Source organism: Trichosurus vulpecula, chromosome 4 (genome assembly GCF_011100635.1).
Source record: "Trichosurus vulpecula isolate mTriVul1 chromosome 4, mTriVul1.pri, whole genome shotgun sequence".
Lineage (NCBI taxonomy): Eukaryota > Metazoa > Chordata > Mammalia > Diprotodontia > Phalangeridae > Trichosurus > Trichosurus vulpecula.
The window spans coordinates 427,083,983-427,108,743 of NC_050576.1; the positions used below are offsets into that span (position 1 = coordinate 427,083,983).

At 35.5% G+C, this 24,761-nt stretch overlaps 1 protein-coding gene across 4 annotated transcripts in view; it reads right to left on the reverse strand.

Moving 5' to 3' along the window:
- Positions 1–24,761, reverse strand: part of MAP2K4 (mitogen-activated protein kinase kinase 4) — a 207,426-nt gene that overhangs the window by 21,644 nt on the left and 161,021 nt on the right. For all 4 annotated transcript variants that reach the window (XM_036756184.1, XM_036756183.1, XM_036756181.1 and 1 more), the window contains 4 exons: positions 21,517–21,636; positions 12,281–12,400; positions 10,187–10,238; positions 2,431–2,558 (listed from right to left, as the gene is read on the reverse strand). In XM_036756184.1, coding sequence (XP_036612079.1) covers positions 2,431–2,558; positions 10,187–10,238; positions 12,281–12,400; positions 21,517–21,636 — 420 coding nt within the window. The remainder of the gene's footprint in view (positions 1–2,430; positions 2,559–10,186; positions 10,239–12,280; positions 12,401–21,516; positions 21,637–24,761) is intronic.

Here is a 24,761-nt window from a genome sequence, read left to right on the forward strand (position 1 = left end):
TCAATTCCCTCTTCCATATGTCAGCTTTTCAAATAAATACTCTGCTCTTTGAACTATTCTTCATGACACAGAATCTAAGTCCTTCACAAACCTATCACTCCCCTTGGAGCAAACTCTAGTTTGGTAATTTCTCTCTCTAAGTATAGTTCTCTAAACTGGACTACCTGTTCCCAGGACCTGAATCCTCCTATCAATGGTACTAAGGGAGGTCCTGATCTTTTTCATATGAACTATTAAGCTCCCACTTCCATCCTCCAATACCATATGTGTATACTTGTCTTCTACAGCCTAAAGTTAGAAATTTATATTTATGCTTATTTGGTTAATTTTGAAGAATCAGTCTAGCCTATGCATATTTTTTTTTTAACATTTCAACAGAATCACAGATTGTTACAGCTGGATAGGACCTCAAATTATCAAGTACCATCCTTACCTGGCAATGAATTCCCTCTAAATACCCAACAAATGGTCATTTAAAGTTGCTTTTGCATTAAGGCCTCTAGTTAGGAAGAAGCCACTATTATAATCAATGTGATATAGCAGAAACAGGAGTGAGAGGACTTGGGGCAAGTGTCACTCAACTTCTCTGTCTCAGTGTCCTCATCTGTAAATGGGGGGTGGGGTGGTTGGTCCCTTCAAAGGCTACCCATTTTATTTTTGGATATCTTTAATAGTCAAGAAATTTTACCTTGCATGAAGTCTGTATCTGCCTCTCTGTAACTTCTACCCATTGCTCCTAGTTCTACCCTCCAGGGACAAGTAGAAAAAGTTCAATTTCTCTTACATATGATAATTTTTCAAATTTGTGAATAAAGCTACAAAATCTTGGCTATGTCTTTTCTTCCTCACATGGCAATCTCAAAGCTCTTCCCTAAGGGGTCACTCTGTTTCGGACACTCTCAGGCTTATCATTACTATAGAAATGCAACTGGTGATAGGACCCAGTGCATTGCACTCTACCTCTTAATGAGGCTGAGGACAGCATTAGCTTCTTTGGCAACCATATCACAATGAAGCCTAATAGTGAGCTTGTGGTCCCCTAGATATCTCATAATCTTTTAGAAAAGAAATGTTAAGTAAGCACATCTATAGCTATAAAGCTGACTTTTTAAAAAAACCCATAAAGGTAAATTATACTTATACCTACTAAATTTTCTCTCCTTAGATATGCCCAGTCCTCCAATAGCTATTCCTGCTAGCTTTGTATCATTTGAAAACTGAATAAAGATATTTATTTTTACCTGTCACTCATTAAAAATGATAAACAGTGATAAAATTGTTCAATATTATTTATATTATGCACAAATTAGATACCTATCACATCTCTTTATCCAAATAAATGATACATAATGAGATGTGAGGTCGTTGAACAAAGTTACAGGCCTCTAGATTTACACCAATCAAAATTTTTCAACTAATATAATCTGAAAAAAACTTTTTTCTAACCCATATAGGGGAACAAATCAAAAGAGAATTAGGAATCAAAATAGCAAAGTAAGGAAATTTAACAAAACAACATGGCTTAGATTTTCAAGTTATAAAGGAACTACCAAAGACCTTAATCTACATGAAAATATGGGCAAATTCTATGAAAAATTTAACAAGTAATTAATATCTATGCTACAAAAATTATTTTCAAAAATTGACCAGTAAAATACTTTACAAAATTACTTTTATAAAAGAGTCAATTACGGTAGTAATATCTAAAACCTGAAAGGGATAGAGCAACGCCAACAATGAATACTGATGAAAAATTCTGAAATAAAACTTTAGAAAAAGTGCATAGCAATATTATTTTGCGATTCCCCAAAGTTTCAACTCGTCTCAACTTGCCTGTGCCATAAACAAGTCTTTAAACCCCCAAAAAAAGTGTCACAAGGTCAAAGGAGATGCAGTTACTATGTTTTTTCTCTGTAATCTCTGTATTAATAGCATATGTAATATTTGTATAGCTAATACTCAAAGCCACCAAGTCGAAAATGCTTTCAATACCAGTTTGAGAAATGTGAACACCAGCATCACCAACAAACATTCGCCAAAACCTGTATGCAAAGCACCGAGCTTGGCACGCACTGCATAATCACAAAACCTTATAAACACAGGCCTTGTTTCCAAAGAATAAATTAAACTGGAGACACAGAATAGGCACAGAAAAGGCTAATGAACATTCACAAGACTATCGATAAGTGCTAAATAACAGGCAAAGACAAAAAGTGTTATAGGTGTTCAAAGGAGGGAAAGATCACTTTGGCAGATGGAGGATTTGAGTTGGGTTAGTAGAACTTAGCGAGGCGAAGAGAAATGGGGCAGAACATTCTAGGTAGGTAGTATAGTATGAATAGAGGACAGTTCTATAGAAGGTCATGTAGCAAAAGTTATCAGATCACCAACATGATAAATAACACACACCAATTAAGGCATTAAACTTACTGCCATGTATGGCCTGCACCCAGCATCTCTTGTTTTGGCAATGGAGTCCACAAGTTGTCCACTAATGCCAAAATCACAGAGTTTAATATTTCCACTTCTATCCAGAAGAATATTGGAAGGTTTGATGTCTGTAAAAGATAAATGAAATTCACTACATAAATGTTAATTTAAGAAAAAGAATGATAAAAATGGTAGTTATGGACTATGAACAGCAAACATTAAATTAGTATTTACTAACTCCAATGCTTACTTGCTATGTGACCTTCAGCAAGTCACTTCACAGCTCTATAACTCATTTCCTCATTTGTAAAATGGAGGAGGAGACACGAGAAAATATCTGAGGTCCTTTCTGGCACTAAGATTGAGCAAGTAACATTAAGTGTAATGCTTGATCTACCAATTCTCAAGGAAAAAAAAACCCAACATAATACTTACTCTAACATTTATGCCTTTAATTATAAAAAGGGAAGAACATGGCAAAAGCTGACTTTATAAGATACAAACATCTACAGATGTGGATGAAAGGTGACTTTCTTCTCCTTAAAAAAGTGTCACACAGATTCTGGAGTATAAAGATTTAATTTCCATTAAAATTAGGAAAACATGATTTTTCTAAATGTTCCTTATAATCAAACCACAAGTAATAATAAAAGGATGCCATAGAAAATATTCAGGCAATGTTTATGCCTTTTCACAGAGATGAGGGGATGAGTTTGGTACAGGATTTTGTAAGAACTAGGAGAATACATTTTTATATAAGCATATGAATATACATACACAAAGAGAAAAACAAGTGTGGTACATCAGATAAATGAGCCTCAAGTCAGAAAAATAGATATGTGTTCAAGTCCTGCCTCTAACATTTACTGTCTCTAGTGGTTCTCATTATGCCTGGCCACTCATAATCTTGGGATCATACCCTGTAACTTCGGATATTGCCCACGGCTCTGACCTAGGCCCTCTTCTCTTTACTACTAACACTACCATCAGCTTTCATGGGTTTTAGTCATCATTTCTATTAACTTACAATTGCATTAAATCCAGACTCAGTTTCTCCTCTAAGCTTCAATTCTATATCACTAACTGCCTATTAGACATTTCAAGCTACATATCCCAGAGACATCTGAAATTCAACATGACCAAATATTATTTTCCCCCAAAATCTACCTTGCATAGATTGAATCTTGCCTGTTTCTATCTGAAGTACAACCATCTCCACCACTTCCCAATCTTCCAGGTATGCAATCTTGATAATATCCAACTCCTCACTCTTCCTCATCTCATCTCTAATCAGCTGCAAAAACTTGCCTTTTCTACCTCTGCAATATATCTTTTATTCAATTCCTTGTCTCTATTCATATAGCCACTAACTTATTTCAGATCCCCATCACTTCACACCTGGACTACTGTATTAACCTTCTAAATAATCTCCAGACAGCAAGTCCCTACCTCCATACAGCTGCCCAAGTGATTTTTTCCTTAATCACAGATATGATCATGTCACTCCCCTACTCAATGGCTTCCTATTCCTCTTAGATCAGATTATACGGCTCCTCTGTTTAGCTTTCAAAGCCCTTCACAGTTTGGTCCCAATCTATTTTTCTAGCTTCATTAAACAGGGTATCTCAAAATTCTTGCTCACAAAAGACTTCTTTAGGTAATCTGTATTTAGGTAATCTCTTCTTTCCCAGCTTTCCTGGTGAAGTACTGCCTGAACCTCCTTCAAATAGCAGGCACAATAAAGGAAGGGTAAACTTTTAGCTAAGGCCAACTGAGTAAACTATCTTTATGTTTTTCCACCATTGTCTCATGCCAGGTGGCCCTCAAGTTGATTGCCCTGGGCTGGCATTTAGAAAAATGGAGATCTTGAAAATGATTTTCTTTTTCCCTCAGACAGCTACCCTGGCAAAGACGACTTTTGTGAAATGTTGAACCTGGTCATTTCCATAATATTTTGGTTTTCTCAAAGCTATCTACAGTGGTTTCTCTGACTGTGTGAGCTGTGCCTTCAAGAGATCCCTACATAGGGATGTAAGCACTAGAATCTCAGGGAAGACTTCTGTGTCAGTGACAAGATTAAAATGCCTTTCGTCTCCTTCAGTCCCCAGCTTGTACTGTGGGGCAGTGTCCTTAGCCAAATAGCTGTTAGTGAAAAGAACTAATGTTCCATCAGGAAAATTACAACCCTACTTTTCCCTAACCCAGTGTGTGTGTGTGTGTGTGTGTGTGTGTGTGTGTGTGTGTGTGTGTGTGTCTGTCTGTGTCTGCGTGTGTGTCTGTGTCTGTGTGTGAGATGGACAGAGAGAGGGAGAGGGAGAGGGAAGGAAAGAAGGAAGAAACTCTAGGTAATTGCTTTTTAACCTTTTCAAATAAAGGAGGAGTCACTGAGAATAAGAAAATTAGTTATCCTCAATGTTGTGATTGTTTCTTTTCCTTGTCACAAGACTTCATTTCTAAAACCAGAGATCCTGAATGAATTTGTGTCCATGTATAATGGAGGAAACATGGTATAGGGGACAGAGAAATGACATGAATGCCAAGAAGACTTGGGTTCAAGACCTACCTCTGACACATACTAATTGTGTGACACTAGGCAAATCACTTAACCTATAGGTGCTTTAAGCAACTCTCTGAAGATATAAATTGCAGAGAAGTTGATGGCCTATATTGGAGGGATACTCTTCACTTGTGAGTTTCCTATGCCAATAAAATCATAGATGGATGGATGGATGGATGGATGGATGGATGGATGGATGGATGAAAGAAGATCCATAGTGCTCAGTCCCTATGCCTAAATAATGGGGACAACTGGGGGAATTCCCAATTTGCTAATGTGGGAGACTTCCCATGGAGCTGAGCCTAAATAATGGCCTTTTCCAGGTGACTGCATACTTAGTTCACTTCTGGTGACAGAGGGGTTCTAGCTGCTTGCTAAAGGGCATGCACAACCAGAGATTTATTGTTGTTCTCTTGTATCCTATGATGAGAAATGAAGGGGGGCTGTGCCAAAGAAGATTGGTCATGGAGCCAAAAAGACTGTTACTCAACAATTCTCAAATTCCAAAGATATTTAAAAGTAGTCTTCCTCTGGCCTTGGTTCTCAAAGTCACTCTTGGTTCTCAAAGACTATGCTGGAAAAAATTTCAAGACAGACCTACTATCTGAGGACCAGGTTAGTTAAGTTCAAAGTGTCTCATTCACACTACAAGCTTGGCAATCAGGTGATGAATTATTTTGGTCAGGATGAATCACAAAATGCATAAAAACACAAAATGACCCCTTTTCCAGTGGTGCAGTAGCAGAAAATGGAATATTAAAAAGTCTTTTTTACTCTATGTTTTGTAAATAAAGTCTATCTAATTCATACACATCATCTTACAGATTGGAAAACTGAGGCATGGAAAGGTTAAGTGACCTGTCCAAAATCACTCATCATAGTAATGCACAGAGCTAGTGGAACTGGTTTCAAAGCGTGATCAAAGGCAATAACAAATATCATTTTATGTGATATTTGGTCATCTTGTATGTCAGTACTCCCAAAGATAAAAGCAAACAAAAATAATTGAAGTTCATGAGCCAAGAGCTACTTCAGTGTATGGATAAGTAGAAAAATCTATGTATACTATGATTGAATTTTCTAAATTAGGTCAACATGTAACTTGATATTAAGTCAGTTCAATGTGAAGATTGGGTTCATGGGAAGACTGTGAATATGATTGGAAAATAGGGTTCAGGATTAAGAAATGAAAGAGGCAAAAGGTCTGTGCCTGGCATTCAGAAGACTTAACATTTGTACTTGATGAAGACTCTTCTTCCAGCTGAATCAGAAGGTGTTGCCGTGGTGAACACTACATAACACAGAATACAAACGAACAAACAAAAAACCAAAGTTGACTATACCTTAATAGACAAGAAATGACTGGTTACAGAGGTAGCAGTCATCTCAGAATCAGCTGTCTCTGTGCAGTCAGATCATCAACTGTTTAGAGCAAAGGTCAAAATAAATATGAAAGTGGAAGATTAAGATGAAAAGACACCATGTGATTATAGCTGCTCCAACCAAAGCTATTTTTAAATAAGCTGACGACTATGAAAAACAGGACAATAGGACAATGATTAGGACATTTAACCAATGCAAAACTGTTACTGATATTAAGACAAAAAAGACTAGTAATTGTCTCAGCCAGCAAATACAATCTCACGGCCAAGGCACAGGATGACAGCCAAAGAGAGCAAAGGTTTAGAATACAAGCTCATTTGTAAAACATAACTGAGGAGGATGGAAACCAGAATCAGAAGTGCATTACAAAAGAGAGGGGGAAAAAAGCAGCTGAGAAGAAAACAAACTTGCAAAGACAGCTTGCCATAAGATCCAATTAAGGTAGATCATCTAAAGAGCACTTGTAGATTCAAACAGGAGGACAACACATTCGAATTTGCTCATTAAACACCTGCTATATGCGTGGCATTGTGGAAACAAAAGCAACAATGATCCAGTTCTTTCCCTCAAGGAACTTATAGCCTGGGAGAGGGGGGGCAGGACTGATAGAGAATATGACATGCTCCTAGATAAATATAAGATACAATACAAGGTTAAGGTAGGTTGAGGACAAAGGAGGTATCCTGACAAATTCTCAAAGAAAGTCTGAAAAAGAGAGTTCTTTCCCTTGGGAGGGGGACAACTAAGCTATGCCATGAAAGATAAGGTTTCAGAATAGTGGAAATGAAGAGTGTACTACAACCATAAAGGGCAGACAGTATGAATGCATGGAAGTTGGAAGCATCATGTTAAGTTTGGTATTTGGATGGAAGCAACGTAAATAAAGGCTAGAAAGTTAAGTAGAAGCCAGACCACAGAAGGTCATATACATCAGAAAGAAAAACTTTGCATTTTATCCTTAAGCAACACGTAACCACTGAAGGTTTTCTGCAGTCACACAACCAGTATGTGTCAAAAGTGGTCTTCCTGGATTTGAGACCGTCTGGATATGGTCACTATACCATGTTGCCACAAACCTTACATGTTATATAAATTTGTCTTTGTGACTAATGCTGCTATAATGTGTTTCTAAAATTAAAGTTCTATGAAAGAGAGCACAGTCCTTTATGGCAATTTGTCAGGACAACCACAACAGTAAGTAAGGAGATGAATGATATATAAAGAACCAGCAAGGATAAACATAGAAATAAGTTTTGACCACTATGATAAAAAACAAACAAAAAAATCAGATCACTAGTTTTATGTGATTCATCCCCAAAGAAACAAGATATTAACATTCATATTCTAATGAAATCTTCCTATCACTAACCAACCTCCCCCAAACAACCAAATACCAATCAGTTAAATGTATACTCTGCTAAACAGAGAAGGCTATGCTGGATATTATGGCAAATATAAGCAATATATATCCCTGCCTACACAGACGTAAGACAAATAAAAATAAAAGAATACAGAACAATACAAAATGTGTTAAATTCTGTGCTACAAATTAGCAGGTGCTGTAGCCTTCTAACTAGTCTCCTGGTGATTTTCTCATGCTTGTCTCTTCCTTAAGAACTTTCAATGGCTCCACATTACCTATGGGATAAAGAAATTAATATGACGAGGATTTGCAGAATCTGCCCCCAAACTACCTTTACGATTCACTGTCCACTACTTCCCTACTTAAACCTTTTACTTAAGCTAACTTTGTCTACCCACTTTTCCCTGAGTTCCTTGCTACTACTCTGCTTTTGTTCAACTATATAAGTGTGTGTGTGTGTGTGTGTGTGTGTGTGTGTGTGTGTGTGTGTGTGCGTGCGATAACACTGTAAATTCACCTAAGGCAGTAACCCTGCAGGCCCAGGCTTGAACATCCCCTGCTTTCCTTCATCAAGAATGACATTAATCAAAAAAAATAAAATAAAAGAGTTTAATCTTCCTTCAATATTTGTTTCCTTTTTCTGCTCCAATGTTGTAGAACCTTCATAAAGCAACTTCTAGACCACGAATAAAATCCAAGCTCTTTAGTTTGAAATACAAAGTCTTTCACAACCTGGGCCCAGTGTACCTTTTTGACCTTATTCCACCAATTTTTCACACGAACCTGCCACTCCACTTCGTCTGGTGCACTCATGTGGACCTCCGTGTGCCTTGACCTTTCCTATTATTTTGTAGCCACCAATGAAATTAACACAGTGCTATAATACACATGGCAGGTGCTCAACAGCTATATAGTGAATGAGTGATTAAGGTTAACAGCAATCTTTAAGGGTATAATCCAAACAGAATGGTAAGTATAGAAGCCAGATTTTAAGGAGACGAAAGAGTAGGTGGAGAGGAATGGAAGCAGCAAGAATGGATTATGCATTAAATTAGTTCAGCAGTATAGAAAAGGAGTGCCTTCAAAAAAATAGTGAAAAATATATGTAGATAAGAAAACATAGGGGGCAGCTAGGTGGCACAGTGAGTAGAGCACCAGCCCTGGAGTCAGGAGGACCTGAGTTCAACTATGGCCTCAGACACCTGACACACTTACCAGCTGCGTGACCTTGGGCAAGTCACTTAACCCTAAGTGCCCTGCCTTCCCCTCCAAAAAAAAAAAAAAAAAGAAAGAAAGAAAAGAAAACATATCTACATATATGTGTATATACAGGGGTGTATAAATTGTAATTTATATATGCATCTGTGCACATATACACACATCCGTATTTCTAAAGTCAGAGAAAAATGGAGAGACTAGAGATCCTGGAGAACCAGAAACTACAAGTGGCAACACTGTCCCTCTGGATTCAGAAATAAATCAAAGGCCAAAGTGAAAGGGCTAGATTTACAGCAGGAAGTAGAACGTTATTTCCTTTGAGACTAGATGGAATAATAACGACTTGCATTTTTTATAATAATAATAATAATAGCTAGGATTTATATAACACTTCAAGGTTTATGAAAGAATTCTATATATGTTGACTGATTTTTACCACTTTAAGGTTCACAAAGAACTTTCTTTCAAACAAACCTGTGAAAAGATAGCACAAAAATTACTATTCCTGTTTTACAGTGAGTACTTGTCCATGATCACACAGCTAGAATATGCCTAAGGTAGGTTTCAAACCCACTCCTGTGTTCATCATTCTAAAAATGAAAGATTTATTGAAATGGAAATGAGAGTAAATACAAGAGCTCATGTTGCACATATTTTATCTTCTCAGTAAAGAAGATGAGAAGTTGGTGACTTGAGAAGAAAGGTAGTCTGAAACAGCTATTGAGCAGATCTATCAAAGGAAATAACAAGAGGAAGAAGACCAAGTTGGGTATCTCAGAGGTAGAGCAGTGCTTCCTAATGATGAAGAGCAGTTTTGCCCAGGCTGGTGAAAGAATACAACAACTTAAGTCCCTTAATCCAATTTTGACAGTTTGTGGAATTCTTCATTTGGCAATATTAGTTTTCTAAATTAGCTTTAAAGTAGTCGTTTATATAGCTATATAGTCACATATCAAGAAAAACTGCTTCGCAATGAAAGAAAAGGACACCTTAAATATAAATTGTTAGCAGGTTTGAATTTGTTTCTAAACTTCGTATTAGTGAGATTGAGCTATATGAGATAAAAAGGAATTTTTTTTAAAAAGAGAGCCATCTGTGTCTGCTGCCAACAACGCAAAACAGCTTTCAAAGAAAAATTATACCATGATATGTATGGCATAATTTTCAATGATATTTCAAATTAAAAAAAAAAAGTTAATTTCTTTTCCACAAAGAGAATGCCCATGCCTACCTACCTCTGTGAATAATTTTCAAGTTTTCTTTTAAGTGGTTTAGTGCTTTCACAGTCTAGAAAAAAAAAAGCAGAGAAATGAAATATATGTCAATTAGAACAAGTTACACTTAGGTATTCTGAGTTTTTAAAAGTTCCTAATTAATTTGTAACCTATTATAATTTTAGTTAGAAATTATAAGTGATTGCAAAACCTAGTTTCTTACACTTCTTGCTCTATGTGACAGTTACAGAAAATAACTGATGTGTTTAATAAACAAATTAATAAAAGTTGTACTTATGAGCTTCTTCAAAAATAAAAATGTCTAGCATAAAGACAGATAAAAGGATTATTCCCTCGTCTATTTCATGAGACAGTTTTCTACTAGTAATTTAAAAAGAGACAATCCCCCACATCATGAATTCTTTTTAAAAAAAATTTCCTGTCTCCCTCCCCCAATCTCACCTAGAAAGCCATTGTAACAAAGAATTATTTTTAATAAAAAGAGGAAAAGATAAAATTATCAAAACTGATCAATACATAGGAAAAGACAACATGATCCATGTTCCTCACCCAAGGACCCCCCACTTTCACCCCTGCAAAAGTGATGTTTGCTCATATTCTTTTGGAGTAAAACTTATTCTTTGTAATTTTAAAATATGTATTATTAACTGTTTTGTGGTAGTTTTTATTTCAATTTATATTGCTAAAGTCATTGTATACACTGATTTCTTGGCTCTGTTTAATTCAGTTCATGTATGATTTTCCGTTCTTCTCTGTATTTATAATATTCACAATTTCTTACAACGCAGTTAATATTCCATTCATGTATCACAATTTATTTAGCTATTTCCCAAACGAAGGGCATCCAGTTTTTTTTTTCCAATTCTTTTTGCTTCTATAAAAGATGCTATTATAAACATTTTCACGTATACAGAAAACCTCTTTGATATTCTAAGAGTGGAATCTCTTTGTCAAAGATATGAACATTATATTAATTTTATTTTGTTTTCCAGAATAGCTGTATTTGCATGCCTAATGTATTTCCACAACCCACTGAACATTCACTATTCTAATCTTCTGCCATCTTTACCAATTTTCTGGTTAATGAGGTAAAGCCTCAGGGTTGTTTTGGTTCTTATTTTTCTAACTAGCAATTGAAGTATTCTTTCATGTGGTTGCTAATAGTTTGTAATTCTTCTTTTGAAAACTGTTTGTATTCTTGGATCACTTATCTAATGGCTTTTGGTGTTACACATTTCTGTTAGATATCTATATGTGTTGGAGACCAAACCCTCGTTCAAGACTTCTTCCCAGATGTCATGAACTCTGTGCTTTTGTTAAGTCTCTGAAGTTATATAAACCCACATATCTTTGTTCTTTTGTTGCTCTTGTCACATCTGGTTGGTGAGACATAATAGATCACTGTTTAGATTACTATTAATCATTAGAAAATTAAGTTGGTTAAAGAGGGAAGGAACTAGGACTCCTGAATTAAATTTGATAGTAACATACAAAGTGCAAAACCCAACCATATCCATGCTGATCATTTGAGGAATGTTAACTATAAAGAGTATTCATGAAATTTTAGGACAAGGTAAAAGCAAAAGCGGTAAGGGAAAAAATAATCAACAAAATGAATTCTTTTTCAAGTCATAACAAGATCTACTTCTAGTTCACAAAGTCTGTTAAGGCAAAGTGCCTGACATACTAATTCTTTTATGCAAGATCTCTAAAGCTTTCTCCTTTTAAAGGAATACCTCCAAATCGGTTTGCCCCAACTAAACTAGGTCCAAAATAATATCATTTACATATTTTAACTAGGACCTTGTGTGAAGCTAGAAACACTGCTACAAAATAATTCGGCTGACAGGCCAGTTGTAAAATTGCTTCCATAAAAATATTATTTTACCTAATATCATTTTTTATAAACCCAAGTAATAATGTTAGGCAGATCATGTCTGTAAACCACAAATTGACTCTGTAAGAACCTTCTGCAAGAAGATATGTGGATGTGATACAACTGTTCTTTGGTAAATTTTTAAAGATATTAAGAGAGATTTAACATTTGAAATAATTACTAGAAAAATAAACAATAAAAAAAACCCAGATACTTACTGCTAAAGTGATTTTGCCTAAAATTTCTTCTGGAATAACATCATCTAGTACACTATATACATATTTGTAAAACTTGTCAAACGAGGTAGACATGAGTTCCATACAGATCCAACAGTCACCCTAAAAAAAAAATTGATTATCCTTAAATTATCTATTACCATTACCATTAGATAGCAAATTAATTGTGTTAGATAAGAATCTGTTTGGCAGTTCTTTTTAAACTGCTCTATTTCCTTCTTTAATATTTTATAACAGTATTATACAGAAAATTCCAAATAATCTCTTATATGCTATCTTTTTTTTTTTTAACTAAGTCTACTTTTACCCTTAATTAAACTGTAATAGGGCAAGGGATATATTTTAACATAGGAAATAAAATGTTAACAAATTTCAAAAAAATTTTAGTAACAAATACATTGTCATATCTGGAACAACAGAGGTTGGTGTTGGTCTCATCACAAAAAGTAAATTAAAATAAATATTTTGAACTGATATTATATACCTTATTTTTAAACACCAATCCTTTCCTCTTACTAGCTGGATCTTTTCGCATGTAGTAATAAGATCAGAGAATTTTATAATCAGAAAGGCTTTTACAGATCATTTTCAAAATGAGAAACTGAGGCCCAAAAAGGTTAAGCGACTTGAAGAATTTATTCAGCACTCGTTATGTGCCAGGTACTGGGTTAAGTGCAGGAGACAGAAATAGAAGGAAAAAAGACAGTGTGTACCATCAAGGAGCTTACATTCTAACAGGTAAAGACAGTACAAAAAAGGGAGCTAGGTACGGAAAAGGTGATGGATAGGGAGAGCCAAGGTGGAGCAAAGCTTCTGGGGAACAGATGGAAAAGTCTACAAAGTGAAGAGGGGAGCTAGGAATGAAGGGAGCATGGCCCAAGTACCTCATCAAATGCGAGCCCACATGGGGACTCAGCAATCAGAAGTGAGGGCAGAAAGCCCCTCTAGGCTAAAAAGGTGAGATGGCTGCTGGAAAGGAGGTGGAAAAGTAATTATCTTGGATGAGTTTTATTAGGGTGATAGTTGGGATATTAGAGGCAGATGTGAATGAAGAGACTTAAAAGGCTAAGAGTCAAAAATATGTCTATTTCAGCTTCCCTTTCCACCAGCTATGCAAATAATACACAATTCAGAAAGTATTTTAAAAGCTATATTGAAGAGAATTTGTAACCAATGTAGCAGCACTATTACTAATGGCTATGTCCTAAGGACAAATGAAGAGAAGTTCTGTTACACAAACGCTTCCATGTAAACGGCATTAAATATAACAAGATCTTAACTCCATCTCTCTGACAGAGGGCCAGGCCTAGCTCGGCTGGCCACTGGCCAGCTGCGTATCCTTGGGCCGGTCACTTCCTCTCTCTGAACCTCAGTTTCTTCATCTATACAATTGGGAAAATACTTTATAACAGGGTTGCTATAAGAGAATAAAATGGGATAATGCATAATAAGCATGTGGAGGTCATTTTTTCACTTCCTTATTTGAGGACTACAATGTTAAGTGTATATAAGTGCTTAATGAATGCTTTAATCATACAGTGTTATGTAGATAAAAACTAGTTTTCTTATATGACCAACTCATCATCTCGTCTTGACATGGGGGCAGTCCTGAATTCTTGAAGGTTGGGTCAATGGAATATAAGCTGTGACAGATTTTACCAGGCTGGTAAGACTTAAAATCAAGTCCTGTCAATAAACCATTTCTGCTTTCCAAGGACCAGGCCAGATTATGGAGAAGCACAATAGGCTAATCACTTGGTGATAAATTCACTGGCCCTAACAAACCAAGGTAAAAAAGGAAAAACAAAACAAAACAAAACACACACACACACAAACAAACAACAGAAAACAGCTCTCAATTCTGTATGTAGCTCACTTTCTACCTTTGCAGTTATGGTGAGGAAGCAGTATTTCCATACGCAGCAAAGAAAATGAGGATTGTACATGTAAACATGGACCTCTACCATAAATAGCCTGCATTTTGAAAAAGAATATAACCAATTCAATTTAGTTTCAAAGCTATCTTGCTAGCTTTTTTTAAAATTTCCTTTTGTGTTGTCTTCAGGGCTTTTTTCCTTAAAATGCTACAATGATACCCTCTTCCTTATTTTTGGCATTACTATATCTAGGTTCCCTTAAATCCCTCTCTCCATTAAAACACATCTCTCTTTTCTCACACAAGCATACCTAACAAATAACCATAGTCAAGCAAAACACATCAAACATTGGTCCAAAAATTAGTATCTTAATCTGCATGAGAAATCTCCTATCTCCATCAGGCAGGGGGCATTATGCTTTATCATTAGTCCTCAGGAGTAGTCTATCTAAGCACTGCAATTCCTATTTCTGTATGTATGGGTTGTTTTCCCTTCTTTGGGCTATAGACCTAGTACTGGTATAACTGGGCCAAAGAGTCCAATAGCACCAACAGATCAGATACTGTACTATAAAGCAGTAATCATGGAAACTATTGAGTACTGATGTGTAACCTGCAGAAACAAGTGAACAAAATGGTGTGGTGTACAACAAGCCCCAACTACAAAAATAAAATTTACTATATGATAAAAACTGCAGGGAAAACTGGAAAGCAATGGGGCAGAAATTAGGTTTAGACTAACATCTCACGTCATATGCTAGTTTTTTAAAAGGTGAAATGTATATAGTGCTTTAAGTTTTACAAGAAACTTTATGTATATTTTATCTCATTTATACCCACGACCTGTGAGTAATACTATTATTATCCCAATTTTATATATGGGAAAACTAAAGCTAAAGAGATTAGGGGTAATTTGTTAAGGGCCACAGTTAATAAGTATCTGAGGTAGAATTAAAACTCAGCTCTCTCCTTGATTTCAATGCCAGCATTCGATACCACCTACTAAGAAGCAGGGATGAGGAAGGAAAACACATCCACAAGCTACTTCCAGCTCCTGCATTTCACATAGGCTATGGTTAGAAATGAACAAATGAAGCTCTCTAAAAATGAATTGGGCATCCTTGCAAAGTCCTACACTTTCACCTGTCAGAGATACTGGAGAATATATTCCTACTTTAGGCTAAAAAATGACTAGATGATCTCTGAAGATTTGTGACTTCTATCACAGTGACTGGGAAAAGTGAGAAAGAAAAAGAAAAGGCAATAAAGAGATACTGCACAATTTAGTGTATTTTCTGCATTTCTTAGTCTGCACTTGTTTTTATTGTCAAAGCTCACAATTTAAATTTGAAAAAAATTTAAATATTAAATTCTGAATGTTTCTATAGCTATGAATATGAGACTCGGGTTTGATAACTTAATTTTGGAACCTGAAGTGTTTAACAACTTATTAACTAGAGTCCGAAAGTCCCTTCTACAAGGTAGAGCTATCAGATCCCCTAGTTTTGTTTATTTCTCATTCTTCAGTGCTTGGAGGTAATATTTGAAGCCTACAGTTATTTAACTACTCTGAGTCTTTACATCAGATCAAACACAGTTTTCAAGGGGTTAGGAGACAATTTATCATCTAACTGAATCCATAAAGCATTTAAAACATTACACAGTTTTCAAAAACCATAAAGTGCTAACACAAAACCCCATCTTTTTCTTTAATAGGAAAAAAAATCAAAATTAAAAATGGCCCAAAGAATGTCACATGTTACCAATGATACGTGCCTTAAGAGGTATAAAAAATAACAATCAGGAAATGTAAGATGAGAACAAGGCATAACCAACAGACAACCTGAATATGTCAGTAGCTCCAAGGTTTTAAAAGGCCCAGAAGTAAGGTCTCCGGCACTTACAATATATTTTCTAAGGAAAATTTATGAGGAAAAAAAATAGACAGGAACACAGAATCTCACACAAGGCAAGAATGCATTATTTTTAAAATTCTGAACTTAAAATAGCCCCCAAAATGAGCACTTCAATATACAACAAAAGAAAAAAAAGAGGACCATTGTGTGACTATTCTTAACAAGATGCTTGTATTTTAAAATATATATTAAGAAAAATAAAAACAATACTCAAAACAGCTCTGTAAAAGGAAAATTGTTCCTCGCCATATAATAAATTCAACATGTAACATGCAAAGCTGTCTTGCTTGTCTATGGTTTTAATTTGTAAATTTATCTAAGATTTTCTTAAACATTTACATCTTTATATTTTTACCCTTTTAATAGTTAATTTGGATATGCTTAAAATTATTGAATAAAACAGTATGTACTTTTTGTTTACCTTAACTACCTTCTAATTGAAATAACTGCTTCCTAATTCTCATATTTTGGATTGGCTGATCAAATTCACTTTTAGCCAAATTCACTTTTAGAATTTTAACCTGTCTGTAGCCACTGTACTCGGTGATTCTATAAAGTTTGATCATATCCCTGTTTCAAGTGTTGAATAAATAAATCTTCAGATAAGTCTGAAACTGATTCTTATCTTGCTTTGTAAAGTTTAATTAAATGCACTTGCCCCAACACATTCACACTAGAGCTCATTTATTCCTCATTCAGTTATTTCTGTTCTCTCTGATTTAAACACTCCTTTTTCAAGATATGACTGAACTGGTGGGGTTAAATTAATTATAGGAGTTTTTAGCTCTCAAATATAATGATCTTTGCTTCACTGGAAACAAAGAATAAATGAATGAAAACACCAAATTACAATCATCTGATGAAAAGGGTTTGACTTTAATGACCAAAAAAAATGCCAAAAATGCCAATGCCTCTAAGGTATACCAGGTCAGATTTAACAAATATTTGTTATTCATATTCAGTATCTACTGCATCTATATTTCAAGGCACTACATATATAAACAGCTGTCAGTCAAAACAAACTTTAGTGAAGATCTACTATGTCTAAGGAATTATGACAGGCACAATGGGAGAATTTTTAAAAGCAGAAGATATAATTCCTTCCCTCAGTAAGCTTTTGATTAAGTTGGAGAGATAAGACATACACACAAAAAGATTGTTGAAAATACAAAGAAGCATATGATAAAATCCTAATTGAAGGGAAATCAGGGAATAAGCATCCATATAGGGCTACTGTGTGTCAAGCACTGCACTAAGCACTTTTTATAAATATTTACATTTGATCCTCAAAACAACCCTGAGAGACAGGCACTATTATTATCTCTACTTTACACTGAAGGAAACTGAGACAGAGGTTGAATGACTTGACTGGGATCATACAACTAGTGTCTGAGGCCAGAACTGAACCTGGGTCTTCTTGATTCCAGGCCCAGCAGTTTATCTACTATGCCACCAACTTCCTCCGGTATAAGCAAAATATGAGCTCTGAAAAGGCAAAGATGTCGTTAGGGAAAAAGAGAAATTGGAATAGGACGTAAGAAATAAGAGAGGCAGGAACAAATGACAGAGCATAAGAACAAATTCAGCAGGATAGAAGCCGGAGTTCTTAAAGCTTATATAGGAGAAAGCAGGTTAACCAGATTGGCTTGAGAAGAAGATTTGTACAGGGAAGGTATTTCTGGAAAAGTGGAATCGGGCCAGATTGTGAGAGTCCTTGCATGCCAGGCTAGAGTCTGAAATCACATTAAATACAATGAGGAGCCATGGAACGTTCATCAGAACAATTAACATGAAAGCGATATTTTAGGAAAATTAATCTGGCAGTACTGTGCACTGAAAAAGAACTTAAAATGCAGGTGACCTATTGGGAGCTATTACAATAGTCTAGAAATGAAGTATTAAGGGTTCTAACACTAGGTAGTAAAAGGGAAATTTTCCACCCCTTTCCAAGAAAAGTCAAATATAAGACATGCTACAAAGGCATGAGAGTAAAGGAGGAGGCAAAGATGATTCCAAGGTTTCAAGAATAGGTGAAAATGTCATTAAGAAAAACTTCCTACGCCCTCAATTTTTCCATTTTAAAATACAGAGACTGAAATAGATGACTGAGATACTTTCAAAGTTTAGACCTCTAAGGCCTAATGAGAGAGAATGAGAACTGAAAAACAGCCTCTAAGAGAGTTACTTTATGAATGGGGCTTCAGTGGGATACTAGAGGCAGAAGTCAGATTTCAAGGAGTTGAGAGATAAATGTGCAGTAAAAAAAAAATCAAGTTGTAGAAAACACAGTTCTACCTTCCATTAGACCACTGAAGTTGCCTTCTTCAAGGAATACAGACCAGAATAGAAGCAAAGAGGTGGAGGTGGAGGTTTATGTACAGAATTGGAGATTGCATGATAGACATAGCAAGTGACAGAAAGACAAGAGAGTCTAGGATGGGGATGGGAACACATGATACTGAAATGGCCATCAACGGTCTAGGCAGTGGAAGGAGTTTAGTTCATCCCTAGTTTGGGAGCAGCAGAAATTATCATATGGTCCAGGGGGGATACAAAATAGATCCTATGGATTTGGAGTTCTCAGTTTAGTTCAGTTTAGATTGTTCTCAGAGAAGAAAAGAATCAATTCATAAACTGGGAGACAGAATGGTATCTGATACAGCCAGGTCAGCTGGGAACTAATAATGTAAAACATTGATGCCAGGTGATTCAGAACAGTGAAGGAGGGTGAAGAAATGTGTGTCTCATGAATCATTAATATGAATATAGAAGTAATCAAGGATAATAGTTGACAAAAGGTGAAGAAAAAAAAAGGAAGCCCAAAAAATATACAATTAGAGCCATGCAAGAAGGGAATTAGCTACATGAACTGGTCTCAGGCCATGGGAGAGCTCAAAAAGGATTTGGAAAAGCAAATTAGAGAAGTAGAGGAAAAATTGGGAAGAGAAATGAGAATGACGCAAGAAAACTATGAAAAACAAGTCAATGACTTCCTAAAGGAGACCCAAAAAAATACTGAAAAAAATATTGAAGAAAACAATACCTTAAAAAATAGACTAACTCAAATGACAAAAGAGCTCCAAAAAGCCAATGAGGAGAAGAATGCCTTGAAAGGCAGAATTACCCAAATGGAAAAGGAGGTCCAACAGACCACTGAAGAAAATACTACCTTAAAAATTAGATTGGAGCAAGTGGAAGCTAGTGACTTCATGAGAAATCAAGATATTATAAAACAGAACCAAAGGAATGAAAAAATGGAAGACAATGTCAAATATCTCATTGGAAAAACCACTGACCTGGAAAATAGATCCAGGAGAGAGAATTTAAAAATTATTGGACTACCTGAAAGCCATGAACAAAAGAAGAGCCTCGATATCATCTTTTAAGAAATTATCAAGGAGAACTGCCCTGATATTCTAGAGCCACAGGGTAAAATAGAAATTGAAAGAATCTACAGATCACCTCCTCAAAAAAATCCCAAAAGGAAAACTCCTAGGAATATTGTAGCCAAATTCCAGAGCTCCCAGGTCAAGGAGAAAATACCGCAAGCAGCCAGAAAGAAACAATTTGAGTATAGTGGAAAAACAATCAGGATAACACAGGATCTGGCAGCTTCCACATTAAGGGACTGAAGGGCTTGGAATACGATATTCTGGAGGTCAATGGAGCTAGGATTAAAACCAAGAATCACCTACCCAGCAAAACTGAGTATCATGCACCAAGGCAAAATATGGACTTTCAATAAAATAGAGGACTTTCAAGCTTTCTCAGTGAAAAGACCAGAGCCGAATAGAAAATTTGACTTTCAAACACAAGAATCAAGAGAAGCATGAAAAGGTAAACAAGAAAGAGAAAATTATAAGGGACTTACTAAAGTTGAACCATTTTGTTTACATTCCTACATGGAAAGATGACGTGTATGATTCATGAGACCTCAATATCATAGTAGCTGAAAGGAATATGCATATATATATCTATCTATATATATATATGTGTGTGTGTGTGTGTGTGTGTATGTGTGTGTGTATACATATATACACGTATGTGTGTCTACGTATGTATATATGTAGGTATACACACACACACACACACACAGAGGGCACAGGGTGAGTTGAATATGAAGGGATGATATATAAAAAAATAAAATCAATTTAAGAGACAAGAGAGGAATATATTGAGAGAGGGAGAAAGGGAGAGATAGAATGGGGTAAATTATCTCGCATAAAAATGGCAAGAAAAAGCGGTTTTCTAGAAAGGAAAGAGGGGGCAGGTGAGGAGGAATGAGTAAATCTGGCTCTCATCAGATTTGACCTGAGGAGGGAACACCATACACACTCAATTGGGTATCTTACCCCACAGGAAAGAAGGAGGAAGAAGATAAAAAAGAGGAGACGATAGAAGGGAGGGCAGACAGGGGGAGGAGGTAATCAAAAACAAACACTTTCGAAAATGACAGGGTCAAGGGAGAAAATTCAATAAAAGGGGATAGGTTAGGAAGGAGCAAAACATAGTCAATCTTTCACAACATGAGTATTGTGGAAGGGTTTTACATAATGATACGCATGTGGCCTGTGTTGAATTGCTTGCCTTCTTAGGGAGGGTGAGTAGAAAGGGAAGAGGGGAGAGAATTTGTTTTAAAAACAGACATTCAAAACAACAACAACAAAAAGTTTTTGCATGCAACTAGGAAATAAGATACACAGGCAATGGGGCATAGAAATTTATCTTGCCCTACAAGAGAAGAAGGGAAAGGGGGATAGGAGGGGAGTGGGGTGACAGATGGGAGGGCTTACTGGGGAACGGGGCAACCAGAATATAAGCCATCTTGGAGTGGGGGGGAGGGTAGAAATGGGGAGAAAACTTGTAATTCAAACTCTTGTGAAAATCAATGCTGAAAATGAAATATATTAAATAAATTAAATTTTTTAAAAATGGAATTAGCTACCTCATGAAATGGTGAACTCCTCATTATTACAAGTAGTGAGGTTAAACATCTGTCAGCAGTGCTACAGAAAAGACTCCTATAGTGGGTAGGAGGATAGACTCACTAGATGATCCCTTAAGGTCCCCTTCCAGCACAAAGATTCTAATTATTTAAGTGAGGCTGAGTTTTCTTAAATGTTAAATGACAGGTTGGACCTGATGATCTCCCAAGGTCTTTTTCAGCTATAAAATTTATCATCTCTTATGAATATCCATCTCAATTATCCCCATGCCCTCTGAGATCTTACTACTAAAAGTTTTAACCAAAAACAAAGAATGGAGCTGTATATACCCAATAAGTTACTTAATCTCTCTGTACATGTTTCCTAATGTATAAAGTGAGGAAATTGGACTGATCTCTTAAGTCACTTTTAACTCGAAAGCTATAATCTAATTTTCTTTAATCAGTTTTGCAGTATTTATTAAAAACCACAGATTCATACCTCTCTGAAGAGTGCGCCATAAAATTGAACAATATATGGGCAATCACTACTTCGCATCACTACATCCAAGTCCATAAGAAGCTGTTTTTGCTCTTTTTCATCCACTGTAGACCGAATCCTCTGAAAAAATAATTACCATGAAAAGTTATTTCACAAAAACAGAAAATAATCATTTTAGGAATTTTTTTTTAACCACAAAAAAAATTTTTTTTAAAGTACTATTCTGAAAGTTCACAAATAATATCCTGCCATAAGAAAACTTTCCCAAAATGAAAAATCAATTCAGTATTTATTCTATTTATTTATCAATTGAATCTACCACAGACATTTTAGAAATTCCTTTTCTGAATAACTATGGGAATCTGATAGCAAAGAACACACTGATAATGATGGGAGTTATGCAACAATACATGTATGCTGTAAAAATTAATGCCCTTATAGCAGCTATAAGGAAACTAAGGAAATGAAATACAGGAAAAAGTCTAAGAAATTACATTTTTAAAGGTTTTCATAGGAGAAACTATAAGCACACATACATACCAATTATATAATGTTAAAGCCGGATAGAGAAACTCAGTTAATTAAGAAGATTTATTTTAGACCACATAGCTACTTAGGGTCAAAAATGAACTAGATTTTAGATTTTACGTCCTGATTCTCAAATCTTTTCTTCTAGACCAGGTTAAAAGCAAAAATCATCAAAACTATAGGGCAGACTTCAGGCTAGCATAACCTGTATAGGGGAACTTGGAAATTAGGGACAATGCTTTGTTAAGTCATCACTCTCTTCTTAAGTTGCAAACTCAAAGACTTTAGAATGAAACCAGAGGAGGATCTCCCGTTATGGTAGAAAAGCAGGTGAAAACAACAGGATAACAACGATTTTTTAATTCCACAAAATTTATTTTTTCTTCTCATAGTGACATTCACAACCTCAACTTCATTAATGCACCTTATATACCATATTTAACAAGAAAGCCAATAGTCAAAAAAGAAAAAGATAGCATTGTTTTCTAAGAATTTCAAGGCACTACTCCACAAGTGTCTTGAAAGAGGAAGGCAATCAAATGAATTTCTATTTCATAGATGATAAACCAAATGCACAAAGAAACAAGTGCCAACCCTGGGGGTTATAAGAAGCATTAGCTTAAACAGAAGAAGCAGCTGCTTCTCTTGCTCCAAGACATGCCGGATGAAAGGCCTGTAATTTTATTGTTCACTACTTCTTCACTAGCTATTATGTTTTCCATGTAAGTGAACTGATTGATCATTATAAATTTATATTTGCAAATATCATTTTGTATTTTAGTTCCCAAATGAAAAATAAGGGGAAAAAAGATATGATCAAATGTTTAAAGAAACCAGAAATTATTTTCCCATCACTCCCTTACCGCCTCAGTGTTTTTATTCATTTAACAGTTGGAAACTTTGGGGATGATATTAATATTCATTTTTCAGTCAAAAAGAGCATTTCAGAAAGGTGAAAATTACTAAAATTCAATAATACAGAAAGTTGTTCATAAACTTGTGGTGCTCATTTATGCAAAAATGAATTACATTATTTCCTAGAAACAAGCTTTTCTAATAAATGATAACTTTATTAGCATTTATATTGTATATCACAATCAGAACAGCAGTCCCAGGAACCACTGATAAGGTTTGCGGGGGAGGGGGGGGGGCACATGAAGTGACCAGCTCCTGCCAGCAATGACAGTGAATGATCTATTGGGGATTAAGTGTAATACTAATTTGCTAGAGGGCAGGGGGAAAGAGGCTTTTTGTTACATACTTCTTTAGACACATGGAAATAGCACCACTATGAAAAACTTTTATTGCCATGGACATTATTAATGTCATAATCACTAAAATACTACATTTCCCTAAACCAATTCTTTATATAGGTGTGTCTGAAACTTCAACTGTTTCCCCTCTCTGACTTCAATTTCATCATGTGTAAAATGAGAGGACTGTATTAAATAACACCTATCTAAGGCCTCACCCAGTTCTGAATTCTGAGTTCTAGGAAACATAATAAATGGCATGCAATGGACAAAACTTCAAAAGAGGCGCAGAACTATTTTTTGGCTAGTCATTAAAGATTGTCTTTTCTAAAAATAGCATCTTCTTCAGTGCTTAGTGTTCTGTATGTACACAGGAAGTACTTAATAAATGTTTTAATGAATTAACAAAAAGGATGAATAAATTGGATCAATGGCTTGCAGGCCAATATCCAGGATACTAGGTAGTATGATACAGAGATAGTAAGTTCATACTGGCTATGAACCAGATTAAAACATAACTGGTAAATGTTTAAATAAAAATACAACATAGATTATGTTAAATCAGTGGTTGATGCATTTCTATTTGAGTTTGATAGTACTGGTATAGTGGATAGAAGGATGGACTTGGGAGTCAAGAAGACAAGTTCAAATTATGCTTCAGTTATTATACCTTGGTTAAGTGCCCCAAGAAGTTTCAGCCTCAGTTTCCTCATCTGTCAAATGGGGACAGCACAAGTATTCCACAGGGTTATGATTATATTTGTATATATAATGTGCGTACATATAATGTTATAATGTGTATATATAAATTGTATATTGTGCATAATACGCAAGATAGATAGATGTGTGTATATATATGGGTGTATGTATGTATGTGTGTGTGTGTATCTCACTTTACAAACCCATAGGTGAGATATAAATATTAGCCGATACTATCATACCCAAAGATAACAGTTCCATCAGCAGGTAGTATACTCATTTCAAAGTCTTCATAGGCCTTTCAGGCCAACCCCTTCATTTTTAGTGAGGCCCAGGAAGGGCACATGACTTGACCGAGCAAAATACTTGTTAAAAATTACAGTCAACTTTGTGACTTAAGCTATGCAGCTATAATCATGGCAAAACGTCTGTTTCCCTACTAGAAATGACACTATGAAATACGGAAACTGAAGGCATGAGCAGATTGAATTTGCCATTTCTTAAGGTTTAATGTGAGATACTAACAGCTAAGTTTAAGCAACACCACTTTTAGATTACCTGGATTTTACCCGTTTTCTACAAGGATACATGTGTACATACTTGATACTTCAAGAGCTTTTCTAATTATACAAAACATACATACATACACACACACACACATATATATATATGCATACATTAACATTATTTTATTTCATTGCTCAACTCAATTATAAGCAGTCTGAATTAATCCAGACTTCATTAATTTGTAATATATAATAATTT